General features: G+C 62.3%; 1 protein-coding gene across 5 annotated transcripts in view; it reads left to right on the top strand.

The window, feature by feature from the left end:
- CACNB1 (calcium voltage-gated channel auxiliary subunit beta 1) overlaps nt 1-15,878 on the top strand; it is a 29,062-nt gene extending 13,184 nt beyond the window's left edge. For 2 of the 5 annotated variants that reach the window (XM_034756002.1, XM_034756004.1), the window contains 13 exons: nt 1,760-1,879; nt 3,864-3,986; nt 4,217-4,353; nt 5,136-5,212; nt 7,907-7,926; nt 8,326-8,406; nt 8,925-8,983; nt 9,497-9,606; nt 10,329-10,337; nt 11,374-11,525; nt 12,507-12,602; nt 12,998-13,183; nt 14,990-15,878. In XM_034756002.1, the coding sequence (XP_034611893.1) occupies nt 1,760-1,879; nt 3,864-3,986; nt 4,217-4,353; nt 5,136-5,212; nt 7,907-7,926; nt 8,326-8,406; nt 8,925-8,983; nt 9,497-9,606; nt 10,329-10,337; nt 11,374-11,525; nt 12,507-12,602; nt 12,998-13,183; nt 14,990-15,460 (1,641 nt within the window). In that variant the 3' untranslated portion in view covers nt 15,461-15,878. Of the gene's footprint in view, nt 1-1,759; nt 1,880-3,863; nt 3,987-4,216; nt 4,354-5,135; nt 5,213-6,075; nt 6,234-7,906; nt 7,927-8,325; nt 8,407-8,924; nt 8,984-9,496; nt 9,607-10,328; nt 10,338-11,373; nt 11,526-12,506; nt 12,603-12,997; nt 13,319-14,989 lie in introns of those variants that run through there. The other 3 variants (XM_034756003.1, XM_034756005.1, XM_034756006.1) reach the window with 2 other exon arrangements.
- Nucleotides 15,879-17,640: the final 1,762 nt, after the last annotated feature.

Genomic DNA, 17,640 nt, shown 5'->3' with positions numbered 1-17,640 from the left:
AGGTGCCCCAAGAGAGCACAGGAGTCCCCAGGGAAATGAGTTTGCTAGTCCTCCCCTTCCCCGAGGGTCACCCGTTTGGTGATGCAGGGTCATTAGCAGCCTCTGCTCCGCAGAACACTGGGTCGGGATTCAGGGCCTTGGCAGAGCTGGGGGCAGGAATTGGCATAGTGGGGCGGCTGAGGGTCGGGATTGAGGAGTGTTAGGAGAACAGTGCGGGGGGGCCTCTCTAAACTGCCCTTCACGATTAACCCCCCTTCCTTGGATGCCCCGATTTCCTGAACAAACCCGGCCCCTGAGCGCAGTGCCCACACTGTATTGGTATGACTGGGCAAGGCTGGGAGCAGTGCCAGACCCAGTGCCCCATGTCAGCAGCTGGGATACCTTCTCTCTGGGCGCCTGCTCCCGCGTTTACGGCCCTGCCAGGGCTCTCCGGTAACTAGGAAGCGCCATTCATCAGTCAGGGCCGAGAGCTTGCACAGTCCCGTTTCCCCTGCACTGATCCCCAGGGGGACGTGTGTCAGGGTCCACCAGAACGCAGGGGCCTGCCCCCATAAAGGACAGGCGCCTCCCATCCCCATGTGGACTCTTCGCCTCCTCCCTCCCCTGAGTTCACTGCCAAGCTCGGGGCCTCAGTTTCCCCACCAGCATCGGGACCCCCAAAGCTGAGGCGCTGGGTGGGAGCAGAGCCCTTTGACAGCTTCGTTAGCAGGCCTCAGCCTGTGGGTTGGCGGCTCGTGCTGGGGATGTGGGACAGGCCAGGGACCCTATCCCCATTGGATCAGACACCCACTGGCCAGCACAGGGCATTAACCCTTTGGAAGCTGCAATCAGGGCTTCCTGGGAGCCTCAGAAATAGCATGGACGTGGCAGGGGATTTGCTAGGATCCCTTGCCCCAGCCCAGCTCCCTCCTCATTCCTTGCCCCCTCCCCTCATGCCCCATGTGGAGGGCCCAGCTCAGTGGAGAGAAACTCAGCAGTACTCAGCCTTTTAGATCTAGGAACAAGAGAACGGTCCCAGAGGTGGCCCCTGGGTCTCACTCACCACCCCACTCCTTGTTGGTTCTCCTGCCCCTTGTGGGTTTCCAGGCCCCTTACCCCAGGGAGACTGTCTGTTTCTAGGCACCCCCCCCCCTCCCAGCCTGTGGCCCTGTTTCTCTTGCCAGTGCTGGTGCTTTCATGGGGTCTGATGCCACCCCCCAGCCTGGCGCTGCCCTGTCCCATCCCCGCTATCACGTTCCATCCCAGAGCGGTGAGAACAGCTGCACCTCGTTCCCTGCCACTCCGCTTAACCCTCGCCATGCTAGGGGCAACTGAGGCACAGAGAGTCAGCGGCAGGACCGGGAATGGAACCCAGGAGTCCTGACTCCTGCACTATAGTCACTACGTTGGACCCCACTCCCCTTCCGGAGCTGGCAGAGCCCCAGAGTCCTACAAACCCTCCTGCCCCGCAGGGGCGTACGGTCCCTTAGGGGCTTGTGTCTAGCTCACACCATGGAGGTTTTACCCCGTGTGCCAGCGGTGGGGGTTGCTACAGCCCGGGATGGGCTGTGCTGGTCAATGGTTTGTTTCTAACGTGCCCAGAGGCCACGGTGATGGGTGCATAATGAATGAAATCCAACCGCCTCTAGCGCGTCCCCGCAGTTTCACAGGGTGATCAGTGCATCCCCCTGGGTTCTCCTGCCGCTCTAAATGGGTTCACTCGGCTGTGTGGCCATGGCGCGCCCCCCCCCCCTTCTGATGCGGGTGCTTGCTCCCCCAGGGCTCGGCGGATTCCTACACCAGCCGCCCCTCAGACTCAGATGTGTCTCTGGAGGAGGATCGCGAGGCACTGCGCAAGGAGGCCGAGCGCCAGGCCCTGGCGCAGCTGGAGAAGGCCAAAGTAGGTGCTGGGGCGTGTGCTCAGAGGCGGGGAGGGGGGGAGGTTCCTTCACTCCGGTTCTGTCTCTGAATCCCCTTGTGCAGGCTGCGGGGACCAGGGGTCCCTTTCGGTATCCAGCCCACGGGGTGGAAGCTGATCGGGCGGGTGGCCCACGCAGGGAAACATGGGCTGTCCGGGAGCTTGTGGCTGGCACTTCGCCTTCCTACCTGCTGAGCCAGCATGGGGCAGGGGGGGTGTTGGTTCAACTCCTCCTTCCCCAGCTGCGCCTCATCCCCGCCCCCATCGCCATGCTGCCCGGTGCTAGGAGATGAACCCCCAGCTTTCTGGCCAGGCCCCTTTCCCATCTGCGACGGAACAGGTTGCATTGCTGTGCCAACGCCCTGACTCGCAACCCAGTTCCAGAAAGCCCCGCTCTGCAGGGGGAGCCGAGTGCCAGGGATCCCTGGCTGTTCCCTCCCTCCCCTCACCCAGTGTACTAGCTGTTCTTGCCGCAGCGGGCCATAAATCCCGCCGTCCAGGGACCACCATCGGCTAATTCATTTGGCTAATCTTGATGAAACGTCTCATTGACCCGGGCTGGGCTCGGAGAGTGCTGGTGCCAGGAGACTGCGGGCTGGCGCTGCCCCTCCTGGCGGTATCCCAGCCCTTCCATTACCCCCCCTCCTCCCGGGGCTGCCTGCCAGCTAGCACTGGCTGCCAAGTGGGGGAAGGGCCCCCCACCTCATCCAGGGGCTACTGCCGTCCTGCTACAGGTTGGGGACGGGGACGCACCCTGTAGCCATATCCACACGGGGGGGCGGGGTACACTCTCTTCTGGCCAGAGGCCCTGCGGGAGGCAGACCCTTTCCCAGCCTGCCCCCGCTGTCCCGTGGGTCACCCCACTGTCTGAGCTAGCAGGAAGACACCAGGCATCAAAATCGCTTCCTGAGGCCTTCCCAGGGCTGGGCACAATCAGGGTGTGAAGTTGACCGCTCTGGGAGGGGAGTGTGGATTAGTGGTTACAGCAACTGGTGTTTGGGCATCAGGACTCCAGGGTTCTGTTCCCTGCCTGACCTTGGGCACGTCTCACCTCCCCGTGCCTCAGTTTCCCCTTTGTACAATGAACATCAGGCTTCCCAGGGGCCTGCTAGGACCCTCCATCCCAGGCTGAGCCTGGGCGGCCCCTTGGTGCTCACCTCTGCCCCCATGCTCTTCCCTGGCCTGAGTGCTCAGCTCTCCCCTGCCCCCGGCCAGGCTCCCTGGGAAGAGGGGAGCTGTTGGCCGTGCCCCAGCCTCTGCTCTCCAAGCAGCGCTCGCTGGCTGCACAGTCCTGCTGCCATTAGCTAATGAGGCCCTGTCTCTTCCCGCCCCCCCGATGCAATGGGTTTGCACGCCATGCAGCCACAGCACCCCCTCGCTCTGCTGCTGGCAGCTGAGGTGTAATGTCCATTAGGAGACGTGCCAGCCCCTCTCCCAGGCAGGGCCAGTCCATTAGCGCAGCTCTGTGCGGGAGCAGAACCAGGGCACCATGGGACCGGGGACAAGGCCAAGGCCCTGTAAGGCTCTAGATACCAGATCGGCATCGCCGGCAGAGCAAAGGCCTCTGTTTATCGCCCAGCCAGGCAGGGTTTCCCCATCTCCCCTGGCGCTGGCAGGCCCCTCTATAGGTGGGTCAGCTCGGTCGCCCAGGTCCTCTTTTGGGGCAGCCGTTCGTGACCAAGAACCACCCAGCTCTTGGGGTGGGGGTCCACTCCGTTCCTTTGGGGAGGGACCCCTTCTCCTTGGTTCCTATGGTGGAGAGGGGAGGAGAGAGAGTTGTTCCTGGATCAGGGGTGAGAATTTGGCCCCGGATTGCTAACTCCCTTCCTGGCTGGTCTCTGCAGCTGCTAGGTAACGGTGTTCTCTGAAATGCCAGAGTAACGCAACCTTCTGTCTGGGGGATCCGGGCCCTTCCAGCATCTCTCTCCTCCTTCCCTCTCCCCCCGCTAACCTGTCTGCTGAACAGACCAAGCTGGTGGCATTTGCCGTGAGGACAAACGTGGGCTACAACCCGTCCCCCAATGATGACGTGCCGGTCCAGGGCATGGCCATCTCCTTCGAACCCAAGGACTTCCTGCATATCAAAGAGGTAGGGGTTGGTGCGGGCCCAGGCCAGGCTGGGGCTCTGGGGACCGCAGCGGCAGGGGAACGGGCTCGGCACTGTGTCGATGGGCGTGGGTTTGGCATGGAGAGGACACGGGCCCAGCATGGCATTGATGGGACAGGCTCGGCGCAGAGGGGGATGGGCTCAGCGTGGGGGGTGGGGGGAAGGATGAACTCGACACCGTGTCTCAGGCCCCTCTTCTCTCCGTGCTGCAGAAATACAACAACGACTGGTGGATCGGGCGCCTGGTGAAGGAGGGCTGCGAGGTGGGGTTCATCCCCAGCCCCGTCAAGCTGGAGAACATGAGGATGCTGCAGGAGCAGAAGATGAGGCAAAACCGCCTGAGCTCAAGGTGGAGCAGTGGGGCGGAGTGGAGAGAGGGGGAATTGCGACTGTTGGCCACATCCACATGCAGCCTGGAGCCCTGGGCACCAGAGGGGAAGGCCCCCCTGGGGATTGAGAGCAGTGGGTTATGGGTAACTGAGGCAGACCCAGCTGTAGCCATCTGAGCAAATCCACTCCAGTGAGAGACTGGGAGTGGGAGGAGGATCAATGTGCCCTTCCAGTGGGCTCATTATGGGGCACCTTGGGTCATCATTCCCTTTGCTCAGTGGTAAACTCCTGCACAAGGAGCCAGGCAGGGGAGAACCAGCTCTAGGATCAGCAGTGACAACAACTGAGGATACAAAGGGCCTTCCATCCCCATGCTTCAGGGCAGAACCTGAGTGCTGGCTGGGAAGGGGTCAGGAGGAACGTGCAGGAATAGGTGGACTCATTGGTCTGAACTGGCACAGTTGGGAGAATAGCTGTCTAGAGGGGCCCTTGATCTGATCTGGTACATCACTGGGTGAGTGGGAGAGTGCTGGACTCTGGCCCCAGTGGGGGAGGGGAATAGGAGATATCAGGCTAGATGGGCACATGGCATTGTCCTGGTGCTGCGGTTCCAGATGTAAGTCTCTCTTAGAATCTGGGCACGGAGGGCAATTCCCCCTTGCATGGAATTTGCCGTGGTAGGGCCCTCTGTTGCTTCCCAGACTGCCCCCTCCCCCCCCCCACACACACACAGCTTCTCCCCCCGCAGGAAATTCCCTGTCTCCAGGCACTTACTGCTCCTTGCCTTTCTGCCCCACGCAGCAAATCGGGGGACAACTCCAGCTCCAGCCTGGGAGATGTGGTGACGGGGACCCGCAGACCCACCCCGCCTGCCAGTGGTAAGACCACCCCCTCCCTTTGCTGTTTGACAGCGGACAGCCCCCAGCTGGCAAAGTTCACTGCACCGCTAAGAGAGACGGATGGAGAGGGGCTGATTCTGGCTGTGGCCTTGGCGATAACAAAGGGTTGAAATGCCAGGTCTCTTCCCCCTTTAGCCCCTGAGACCAGCTAGTGCCCCAGTGGCAGAGAGACAAGGATGCCGGCCTGGACGTGCCCGGCTTTCTTCTCAGCAATCCTACTGCAGCTCCTGGAATCTCCATGCCCCCTACAAACGCAGGCCAGGGCTGAGACACAGGCACATACACAGCACCCAAGGACTGGCGGGGAGCACATGGCTGTGCCCAGGGGGTCCCACACATGGGCAGCCGGGTTGATGAGCTCTCGCACTGGCTGAGCGCGTGGGGCCCGCCATACATGCTGGCACGCACATGGAGAGTCATGCACATGTGTGGATGAACAACTGGGCACAGGCAGAAGGACGTTTACACAGGAAGGCTCCAGGTCTGCCCACCGGGGCACAGACATCCCCTGGACATGCCCACTTATGCCCACCTCCATGGCATGCAGAGGAAACCTGCTACCAGCCGCCCTGTCGCCCTCGCAGGTGGGGTACCTGATGGTTCTGCCCCCACTCTGACCCCCTCTCTATGTTGTCTGCAGGGAAGCGTCAGGTTTCCCCCCCCCCCCTTTCATTTTTCTTTTTTCTTCCGTTAAATCATTTTTTCCTCCTTCCTTTAGTACATTTTTTCATTCTTTTGTTCTTTTCAGCTGTTTTTTTTTTTTCTGTTTTACTTTTTCTTCCTTCCCTCCCTCCCTTCTTTCTTTCTTTTTGTTTTCTCCCTCCCCCCATTCTGCCCCCCAGGTACTCTGGACATGACTAATTTAGCTTATGACCTAGACGCCCTTGACTTAGAGCTGGAGGAGGCCGAGGGCCTGGAGAACCCCCGATCTCCTAAGGCTAGCGTCAGCAGTGTCACCACGTCCCCCTCCAACGTCAAGCGCATCCCCTTCTTTAAGAAGGTAAAGGAGCCCAGAGCGGGGCTCTGCACCCGCCTGCCGCACCGTTGCTCACGCCTGCTGCTAATACCCGTGATTCACCCTGTGTGTGGGGCTCACTGACCTGGTTGGGGAGCTTTGGGTTTCGGGGGGGCAGAAAGGGCCATGGTTTGGACGTGGTCCCATTGTCGTTCAGCTACTGTGGGGCACACTACGGGGTAAGAGCAGCATCTCACAGGCACCAGGGGACCTATAGCCGGAGCTGGATGTCCCCTTTGCAGGCTATTTTGGGTGTGTTCCCCATCAGACCAGGAAACCCCGTCTCCAGCATGGCCTGGAAGGAGGCAGCCATTGGGGGTGTCCCCCATCTGGCCCCCCCCATACACGTGTGCACATGAGGCATGGGAATGGTATGTTCCAGTGATCACACATATGGCCTATGAGTTAAGAGCAATTCTGTTGACACCCTCCCCACATGAAGCATGGGAACGGAGCAGTCCAGCGCTGCCTTGCCCCTGTGAAACGCGGGAATGGAACATTCCAGTGGTTCCGATGCCACCAGCATAAAGCATGAGAGTGGAATGTTCCAGCACTGCTCCTCCCCCATGAAACATGGAGTGGAACATTCTGGCAGCTCCTCACACCATGTGAAGTCTGAAGCACGGCCCCCCCAACCCCTCCATGTAAAGCATGGAATGGAATGTTCCAGTGGTGGCCTCCCCCATGAAATTTGGGAGTGGAATGTTCTAGCGGTTCTCCAAGCATGGGAATGGAATGTTCCAGTGTTTCCCTCCCTCCTCCCATGAAACTCTGGAGTGGAACGTTCTAGTGGTTCTCCAAGCATGGGAATGGAATATTCCAGTGCCACTGCTGCCCCCCCCCCTGAAAGTTGGGAGTGGAATGTTCTAGCGGTTCTCCAAGCATGGGAAGGGAATGTGCCAATGCTGCGCCCCCATGTAAAGCATGGGAGTGGTACGTTCCAGTGCACACTCCCCCTCCTTGCCCTCCCCCAGGAAACATGGGAGTGGCATGGACTGTCCCATCCCATCCTGACCCCATTAGATGGTGGTGGGGGGCTCCCATTGGGCCCCTGTGGCCTGGAGGTTGCTGGGATGCTGCTTGTTGAGCAGCCCGGGGGGCGCACTAGAGTACACGGGCAGGGGCTGCAGCAGGGTGTTCCAGGACATTCCTTACCCAGGGGTCCCCAGTGATCCACAGAGCTGGGGAGCCGTTTGGGGGGGGGATTCAGTTGAGGGCCAGGGGGGCAGCCTGGGGGCAAGGGCCTGTGAGCCAAGGGGGCAGGGGAGGAGGGCATTGCTGCTGCCAAGGGGGGAGGGTGTTCGCAGTGCCAGGGTGTGTGGATTGAAGAGGGCGGGTGTGAAGTGGAGAGCAGGGCCAGCGCAGGGGGGAGCTGCGTAGCACCTGGGGGACACCTGTGGGAGCCAAGCCATACCCCCCCCCATGTGGTCACACTCCCACCCTTAGATCCTCCCCCCCTCCCCATTCCTTCTTGCAGTCTGAGCCAGGTTCCAGAGCCCCCTCCCCTGCCTGTCCCCATTTCCCACACCGCCGGCTACAGAAACCTCCCCACTGCCGCTGTGTGTCTGCTGGCGTGACCTGTCAATAACACGCATGCCTTGTTTATCTTCTCTCGCCTGCCCCCTCCCCGCCCCATTAATGGTGATCACTGGACATAGCCAAGCAGAAGCAGAAATCGGTGAGTAAAAGGGCTTTACTTGACCTGCCTGTAAAGGGTGAGGGCGGGCCCGGGACCCCATAATGATCCTTCCCCACCTGGCTTCTCCTCCACCAGCGGTGTACCAGAGCCAACAGCATGGGTGTTCCCATGCCATCAGCTCTCTTCTCCCGGCACCCAATGTCACCACCTGCGCTGGGCCATGATGGCACAAAGGCAGAACCTCCCAGCATGGCCACCCGGCCCCAAGCCAAGGGGGCATCAGCATGAGCTGGGTAGCCTGAGCGCAAGAAGATGCCAGCTTTCCCTCTACCCTGCAGGGCACTTGGGTTTTGTAGTGCCCCCATGGGGGTTGGGTCCCCTGGTCCGATGACTCCCCCCGGGCACACGTCACACCTTGTCTTTTGCCCTCTCCGGCAGGCGGAGCATGTGCCGCCGTACGACGTGGTGCCCTCCATGCGGCCGATCATTCTTGTGGGGCCGTCCTTGAAGGGGTATGAGGTGAGCCTGGGGCGGGTGCATGGCGGGGGCAGGCTGGGAAGGTGGAATGTTCAGCAGCTTCCTGGGGAGCAGGTGACCCTTGATCTCATTCACCCTGTTTCACCCATCCCCATCTGTCTGTCCATCCATCCACTCGGCCATTCCCTCTTCCCCCTCCCCTCCCCTCCTGTCTCACCGACTCCCCCCACCCCCTCTTGTCTTGCCCCACTCCACCTCTGCATCTGCCCACGTCCTCCTCTCTCCATCTCCGGGACCCATCTGCTCTGTCTCCCTCTCCACACTGATCGTATCAGAGAGGGCTTTCTCCAGTGACAGTGACCAAGCGTGAGGGTCTGTGCCAGGGGGAGCCAGTGGCATCTGACCTCTGAAATCACTGCCCACCCTTCCAATGTCCATTGCTCTCTCTTTTTCTAACCCCCCTCCACCCCCATGCACACACACCTCGATGCGGTGAATCCCGACTCCCCCTCCCTCCTGCCCCCCAGGTGCCTGACTCCATCGTCCCCCTCTCTCCCCAGGTGACGGACATGATGCAGAAAGCCCTCTTCGATTTCCTGAAGCATCGTTTCGACGGCAGGTGCGGGGGCTTCTTGGACAGATGCTGCCAACTCCCGGCCCTTTTTGGGCACTAAGGAAATGGCGTTTTACTCAAAATCCCAGTTTCCGGGCGTCGCCCCATGCAAGGCGCCTGGTCACCATGGCGACAGGCTCCGTAGGGTCCAACAGAGAGAGATCCCAGCGTGTCGGCCGCACGCAGGACACTCTGTCTGAGCTAGACTATCTCCCGTCCCATCCCCAGCCCTCTTCATCGGAGGCTCTCCAAGCACTCTGTCCGCACGAGAACCCAGGCATCCGGCCCTCTCGCCTTGTACCCCCTTGCCGGGCAGGCAGCAGTGAGCAGCCCAGATGGCGTTGTTCCCCCTGTGGGGATTCTGCCCCCAAGGTGCCGGGGTTCACAGCCTGACTTCTGCCCCCAGGGCTCCTTTGGGGTCCTGTTGTCTGGCCCTGGTGGGGTGGGCACCCTGCTGGGGGTCACGGCGAATGCCAGAGGGCCCCCTTCACGCTCTCTTCCTCGCTCTGTCCCTCTCAGAATCTCCATCACGCGGGTGACGGCCGATATCTCCCTGGCCAAGCGCTCCGTGCTGAACAACCCCAGCAAGCACACCATCATCGAGCGCTCCAGCACCCGCTCCAGCCTGGGTGAGGCCATGGTGGGGGCAAGGGGGGGGGAACTGTGGATTTAACCCTTTCCTACACCCCAGCCCTGCTTGGTTACCCTGGGCCTGTTTTGTTTTTTGGCTGACTCTCACTTAGACCGACTGCCTGGTTTGGAGGTTGAACCCTTTCAAGCCTGCCTGGCTTGGATCTGTATCCACTGGGAGCTGCTCCGGCTTCCTGCGTCCTCCCCTCCCTCATCCCCGGGTGGCCCTGGAATGCCCACCGTGCCCTAGGGCATCTCTTCCCCTCGCCCTGTCCGGAAGGACTCTCCTGGCCCATGCTCCCTGCCTCGCCTGCTCCTGGGCAGGGCCAATTGGCTTTGCTCTCGCCTGCTTGTGCTAGATGGAAAGAGAGGCCCGGTGATGCCGCTCATGCCCCGAGGCATGCTGGGATGCTTGGCCACACCAAGCAGGGCCCCCCCAGTGCATGCTGGGTTGTGACGTGCCTCGATGACTCCCATTCAGCAGGGCCAGGGCATGTTTCGGGTCTCCTGGGCACGGTGCTGTCGCGTAGCGGGGTGACTAACAGGGCTCGCGTGAGCTGCGGCTGCTGACCCCACTGGGCTGGGCTGGGGCGGGGCCTGACGCATTGACTCCTGGGATGATCAGTTCAATTCACTCCTTTTTTCCCCTCCCCTTTTTTCTTCCCCCCCCCCCCACCCCTTCCCTCCGCGCTGCTTCCTTCCTCCCCTGCTCCTGGTACAGATGTCCTGGGTATGTAACCTTTAACCTCTCGGAAACCTGTCCAGACCGCTCCCTACCATGCTGCCCTCGGTGTGCCGGGGGCCGACGTGTAACCCCCTGCTCCTACCGCCATGTGGACGCAGGGTCACTCCAGCAGGGGCCACGAGGGGGGCGGCAGAGCAAGATCGCTGCCCCGCCGATGCCCCCTGGCTCGGAGCTACAATGGGTTGGTCCGTGTGTGGGGCCGGAGTCAGCCAGGGCAGGAGTCCCCTCCTCAGGGGTCTGTCCCACCCCCGGCCTGAAATGAGGCCTCGGGATTGAAGACGAGCTCAGGACGCTCATCCCTGATCCCAGGGTCCCCCGAGTCCAGGCACGTGGGGATCTAGGTTTTGCTTTGTCCCCTCCTTGGCGTAAAGGGGTGTGTGTGTCCCCCTTCCCCCACCCTACCGTGCCCCAGCTCCAGACCCTGCCCCGCCTCGTGGCTTGATGATCTCTAGTCCATACTGGCTGTGCACCCAGCTCGGGCAGCGTTACACGTTGGGCACGTGCCAGGCATGAGCTCTGCGGAGCGATCCCACTGCCCAGCGTGCAGCACGGCATGCAGGTACCCAGCGTTGGGGATCCAGGAGACACATCCCTCCCGCTCATGTGTCTCGTGTGTGTCTGGGGGGTGAGGGGGCACTGCCTTTGGGACGCAGAAACCCCAGTGTATGGCCCCTCCCTGGGGCTTTCCGCAGTGCTGTTCCCCCACATAGACCCTCCGTATCTCCCCCTTTCTCACCTCGCTTCCCCTGTTGCTATCCCCTCTGACAGCTCCCACCCCCTACAACATTCTGTGCCAGGATCCTCCCCACCTGGCCCCTTCCCCCCAACCCCTACCCAGGCTCTGCCCCCCCGGTCTCTCTACTCCTGGCCCCCCACCTGATCCTTGTCCCACAAATCTCCCGGTCTCTCTGCCCCCCCCCCCCCACTGCATCCCCTCCCCACAGTCTCTCACGGTTTCTCTGCCCCTGCCCCCCCCTCCATCCCCTCCCCACAGTCTCTCACTGTCTCTCTGCTCCGACAGCTGAGGTGCAGAGCGAGATCGAGCGGATTTTCGAGCTGGCCCGGACACTTCAGCTTGTGGCCCTGGACGCCGACACCATCAACCACCCGGCCCAGCTGGCCAAGACCTCGCTGGCCCCCATCATCGTCTACATCAAGATCACCTCCCCCAAGGTGGGTGCGTTGGACCCTGCAGGGGGGTGGGCCAGCTCTTGCAGCCTGGGGACTCGCTGCCCAGATCCTCCCATGCCGGGAACCCAGTGGGTACCAGAGAGAGGGGATGCCCCACAGACCTTTCCCCGGGAGCGCAGGGTTGGGGTATGCGCTCTGCAGGGGCTAGGGGTGTGGGCTGGGTATGTAACCGTAAACCTCTTGGGGACCAGTCCAGACAGCTCCCTGCCACGCTGCCTGACCCCGCGGCATGGCAGGGGCCGACGTGTAATCCCTTTCTACCGCCCCATGGCCGCGGGGTCATGCCAGCAGGTGCCACAGGTTGGGGGGAGCAGAACAAGATCGCTGCCCCACCGATGCCCCCGTGCTCAGAGTGGCTGGTGCTACAATCAACTGCTCCGTGTGTGGGGCCGATGTGTGTGGGGACCCTGCTCCATGTGTGGGGAGCTTTCCCGCCGCCCGGGGGTCCGTCCCACACCCGGCCTGATACGAGACCTCAGGATTGAAGACAAACTCAAGCCACTCATCCCGGATTCAAACATCCCCAGGGTCCCGGCACGTGGATCTGGGTTTTGGTTTGTCCTCTGGTGAGAGCAAGGCGGGGGGAGGGTTAGATCACAAGTGCAATGAGTTGTAGGGTCTCAGCCTTGTCCTCTAAGGGACATTTCTCCGTGTTCAATACAGTAGTGTTTGCTTAAGAGAGGCCCAAGGCTGGGCTGGCAGCGGGCTGCGGGTCGGGATTGAGGGGCATCAGCAGAGCTGGGGGTTGGGAAACCCAGCATCTTAAAGGGACAGAGTTGCTTTCCTGTCTGAGCTCTGGGCTCAGACCCTGGCCCGAGCAGCAATGATACCTCATTCGCCCTGAGTCAGCCCCCCCATGTCCAGCCCCTCCCTTTGGGACTGGAGAGGAACAGAGAGCGGGGGATGCCCCAGGAACTCCTGATCCCTTCACCTGCGCTCATCTCCTGCCCCTTCCCCCTGCAGGTGCTCCAGAGGCTGGTCAAGTCCCGGGGGAAGTCCCAGGCCAAGCACCTGAACGTGCAGATGGTGGCGTCGGATAAGCTGGCACAGTGCCCTCCGGTGAGTACGTGCCCCACAGCCTGTCCCACCCCCTACCCCTCCATTCTCCCTGCCACACAACTGCCCCACGCCCCCAGCTCAGCCTGGGAGTACCCACCCCACATCCTCTGCTTGCCCCACCGCTGCCCCACACCTCTAACTCGGCAGAATACCTGCCACGTCCCACTTGCCCCATACTTGCAGCCTGGGCCAAGTCCCTGCCCCCCCCCCCGCCAATGAATATCTGTCCCACACCTGCCCTGATCAGCTTATACCTCTCTGCCTCTCACTGCTAGCTTGATCAAGTACCCTTCTTTGCCCTGCCCCTCCCCACTCTCCCAGCTTGGCCAAGGCCCCGCCCTCTGCCCCTCCCCACACCCCCAGCTGGGCCACCTCACACCCCTCTCTCATTGCAGGAAATGTTTGACATCATCCTGGACGAGAACCAACTGGAAGACGCCTGCGAGCACCTGGCTGAGTACCTGGAAGCCTATTGGAAGGCCACGCACCCGCCCAGCAGCAACCCGCCCAATCCCCTCCTGAACCGCACCATGGCGACCGCCGCCCTGGCCGCCAGCCCCGCCCCCGTCTCCAACCTCCAGGTACAGGTGCTCACCTCCCTCAAGCGCAACCTGGGCTTCTGGGGCGGGAAGGGCAGCCTGGAGCAGGGGCTGAGCGCCCAGCCCAGGGTGGAGGAGCACGCGCTGTAGCTTTAAGAGGAGAAGGAGGTGGCGCCTTCAATGAATGTGGAGGAAGAAATCTTCATGGGAAACTCCGGCTGATCCCCCCCGACCCCCGCCTCTGCTGCTGCCCCCCCGCTGCCCCGTGTGCCCTGCACGTGGAGGGGTTCCCTGTGCCTGCCCAGCGTCGTTCTAAGGCTCAGGAACTGGGGGCATCACGTCCATGGGGGGAACGTGGAGGGATCTGCACCCCCTGCAGTGCCCTAGCACTGTAGCTGCATCACAGGGAGCCGGGCTTTGCCCAGGAAGTGCCATGCTGCCATCGGCCTCCCCACCCCGTCTGCCCCCCAGGCTTCTGCATAAAAGCTGCCTGCTCTGGAGAGCTAGATCGACCCCGTCAGCCGGTTCTAGCGCAGAATCCTGTTTGCATGGGGCTCCTTCCAGTCACCCCTCTAACGGGGGACCCGTGGCCCTGCTGGGCTCTGCCCTCGGCGCAGTGCATTCTGGGATTCCCAAAGCACCGTTCCCGGAGTGGGAGCAAAGGCTGCTGGGTGATTTCCGAACACGAGGCTCTGCAGTGCAGGATGGGGGAGTGCTGGGGTAGGGGGGTGACTCCCTGTCCACATCAGAGGGCAGCACCAGCGCAGCCAGAGCTGAGCCAGAAACCCCGGCACGGCTGTCGTGCGGTGCCAGGCGTCCCCTCGGTCAACGGCTTGTTGCAACGCCCTCCCCGCTAGTGTAGATGGGAGCCATTAGCGAGGAAGCGTCTTGACAATTTCCTCACCCTGGCTAGGAAGCTGGGCTCCTCCTCCCATCTCCTCCCCTCGTGCTGTCCCCTGAAGTCCCCCACCCCCAAGGCATCCCAACTCCTGCCTGCAGGCTGCTGCCCCGGTCTCCGAGAGCACTGAGCTCACAGGCCTCTGTTAAGGGCATCCCGACACACCATGTCTGTGCCCGCCCCTCGGGATCCGGCCTGTCTGGCTCCTCTGTTTGCTCCCGCCTGCTGCCTTAGTGAGTGGCTGGTTCCCCGTGGGCACCACCCCATAAGTGCAAGTGGAGATTCTCCAGCTGCCTGGGAACTGCCCCCAGTCGTGCCCTGCCCTGGTCAGGGTGGGGGAGGTCAGGGCATGGTTGTGTCGTGGTGTCTGTCGTTTGTAATGCTCGTTGGAAAGCTGAAGAGCTGCGGCTCCTGGCCTCCTCCTCATTCGGGCAGGCAGGAGCCGGGCGTGCTTCTTTCATTCACACTCCACCAGCGCCCCTCAATCCCACAGCTCCCCGCTATGCCAGTCCAGGGCTCCCCACCCTCCACCCTGCCAGTGCCCCATATTCCTGTCCCACCAGCACCCCTCAATCCCGCCCACAACCCCCCACCCCCACTATTCCAGTCCAGGGCCTCCCTCACCCACAGCTCTGCAGTTGCCTGTCAGTCCTGACCCTCAGCCCTTGCATCCCAGCCCTGAACCCCACCTTTGCAAACCATCCCACACACTCAGCATTACAGGTATGACCTCCCCAGGGGCTGGGCTGAGACCCATAGTTTCATCTCCCTTGTGGCCCAGACTGGGATTGGGGACCTGGGCTCAGCAGGCCAGAGGCTGCTCTCGCTGTCTTGAGGATAGACGTGTGTATTAACCGGTACTGATCTGCCATTGTCGCCCCCTGACGGCCAGACTAACTCTGCCTTGTCTTCTCCCGTTCGCATGGTTTGTCGCTGCTTCTCCTAACCAGGGACCCTACCTAGTGCATGGGGAGCAGACGCGTGAGGGGGAGCGCGCCAGCCTGCACGACTACCCAGGGGAGCTGGTCAACCGCGGCCAGGGGCGGCCAGGCCAGCAGCACGCTCGCCTGGCCAACCGCGGCCTGTCCCGCCAGGACACCTTCGACTCGGAGACCCAGGGCAGCCGTGACTCTGCCTACACCGAGCCGGGCGATTCCTGCATGGACATGGAGACGGACCCCTACGAGGAGCCCGAGCCCCGCGGCGGCACCCCCGGCGCCTACCCCCGGGGCCTGGGCCGCCACCACCTCCACCAGCGCCAGGGCTCCTGGGACGAGGCCGAGCCCGACCACCAGAACCACAACCGGCAGCTGCGGGGCCGGAGCAAAGGGCGCGACCGCTACTGCCCCAATGAGGAGGAGGCCATGAGCCGGAACAAGAATGACCTGGAGGGCTGGGGGCGGGACGTTTACATCCGCTAAGGGATGGGGCACCTGGCTGCTAGGGGCCCCAGGGGGTGGGGCTTCGGTCAGCTAGGGGCCCCTGGGATGGGGCGTTAGCTACTGGGGGGGGGTTCAGTGTATCTGATAGGGGATCGCTCTCCTCTGAGCATAGCGCCCCCCTGTGAGGCTGGTTTGTTTCATGCCCCCTAGCAGGGTTGGCCTGAGATTGTATGATGCTCCCCCCCCCTCCATGGGGATCCCTTGCCAGCAGTGCCGGGGGGCCCCGCTGCCAGTGGTGCTCCCCACTCAGCCCCCAGAGGGGCCCTTCTCATCTCCCATAAGATAGTGAAGATTCACTCCCACCTTAAATCCCTCAGGGGACCGGGGGGAGGGGCAGCCCAGTGTTTCTTGGGCTTTCCCCGCCCCCAAAGCTGACCAAACTGGGACCCAGCTTGCTCCCCCCCTCACATGCAGATGTGTGGCATGGGGCACCATGCCCTGAGGCAGGGCACCTTCCCCCCCCCCCCCCGCCCCAGGGAGGAAAGCATGCTCAACCCTGGTATGTAACCGATCAGTCCCGGGGCTGCCTCAAAGCAGCCACCTCCTCATCACTCCCGGCCCTGTTCTGATCCCTGCTCACCCCGCCCCCCGTCCCGTTGTATTTCCATGGTGCTCTCAATGACCCAGCCGCCAGGGGAGTGGGACGGCCTGCGCCTCCGATCAGTGGAGAGAACCCAGCTCCCGGGGTCCTCGCCCAGCGCCAAGGAATCTCCTCTGCGGTCCAGTGCCTACAACAACCCAGCCCCTTGACCACACGGCCCCATCCAGGCCCAGCTGGCAGCTCCCCCAGCTCGATTTCGCCTGCCAAGACAGAGCGGAGGGGGCGATGCATGCGTGTGGGGTGTGCACTGGGGGCTGCCATGAGTGTGCCCCATAAGGGACCTGCTGTGGGGTGGCTGTGCTGAACGCGTCCACCCTGCCTGCTGAGCCGTGCGGCCTTCCCCGCATGTGAGTGCTGTGTGGTAGCCTGGGCGGGGCGCCCTAAGCCTGAAGTCGGCCAGGAGGGGAGGGTTGACACCCTGATTTCTGAGGGCAAAGCGCCCCTGGGCTGTAATGCCCCCCACTCCCCAAGGCGGGGAAGGGCTGACGGGGGCGGTATCTCCCAGCTAGCTTGAGAGGGGAGGTGTTAACAGCTTCTTGAGGCTCCGCTCTGGCCTGCTCTGTTCTCCTGCGCCCACTTCTGGGGTGGGAACCAGGGCTCATGGTCCTGCCTGTTGGGACCCTTCACTTCTGGGGTATTTTTATCCCGGATGGAGCCTGCAGCTCCCCAGCAGGCTCCTCCCCAAAGGCCCAGGCCCTTCCCTGCCCTCCCCACTGGGGCTCTGTTCCCCACACGCTGCCTGGGATGGTGGAAGCTGGGAGGAGGGTGGGGTGAAAGGGATCTGGATGAATCCAGCCCAGATCTCTGACTTTCTGGGCAGCGCTGCTTTCCCCGCCCCCTCCCCACCTGGTGCCAAAACCTGGGCTGACCTGAAATGGCACGGCTGCCCAGCGCCCCTCCCCTGTCCCGTGCCGTGTCTTGCGCCCCTGTGGCTGTCTGATGTGTGTCCAGTCCTGTCTTGTCCGGCCATGGTGTGTCCGTGTGTGTGTATGTAAGTACGTGTCTGTCCCCGGCCACTGCTACGCACCAGCTGGGACAGGGGCAGGACCTGGCTCTGCATAGCGCCTCTTGGATGTGAGTTCTCTGGCGCTCTGCCCATCGGACCCCCCCCACATCACGTGTGCGCCTGGAGGGGCCTGTGCCAGCCTCCCTGCCCGGCCCGGCCCGGCAGCTGTGGCTCCAGCCCACCCCTGCTCCGCCTGAAGGGAATGTTAAGCTTTGCTCTTAGAGTCTGTAGGGGGTGGGGGCAACCCCCCCCCCCCATTAGGGTATCACTGGAAGCTTCACCAGGGGAGCCCTGCCTTAGACCAGACACATGGGCTGACCAGTCCCACATCTGGCATTCACTATAAACCCTGATTGTGCAGCACTGTCTGGGTTTCGGTGGCCTCTTGAGGTTGATTGGCAGCTGTCTGTGATTCCCGCGGTGCCGCCTAGTGGTTAGAACAGGGACCTGGGGTGCCTCAGGTCCACACCTAGCTCTGCCATTTTGTCAGGCTACACTCCTTTTCTGTGCCTCAGTTTCCCCTTTCTGTAAATGGGGGGATAACAAATGAAC

This window comes from Trachemys scripta, chromosome 23 (assembly GCF_013100865.1).
Source record: "Trachemys scripta elegans isolate TJP31775 chromosome 23, CAS_Tse_1.0, whole genome shotgun sequence".
NCBI lineage: Eukaryota > Metazoa > Chordata > Testudines > Emydidae > Trachemys > Trachemys scripta.
Note: the sequence above shows the minus strand (reverse complement) of the source record. Positions and strands in the feature narration are given on the sequence as shown.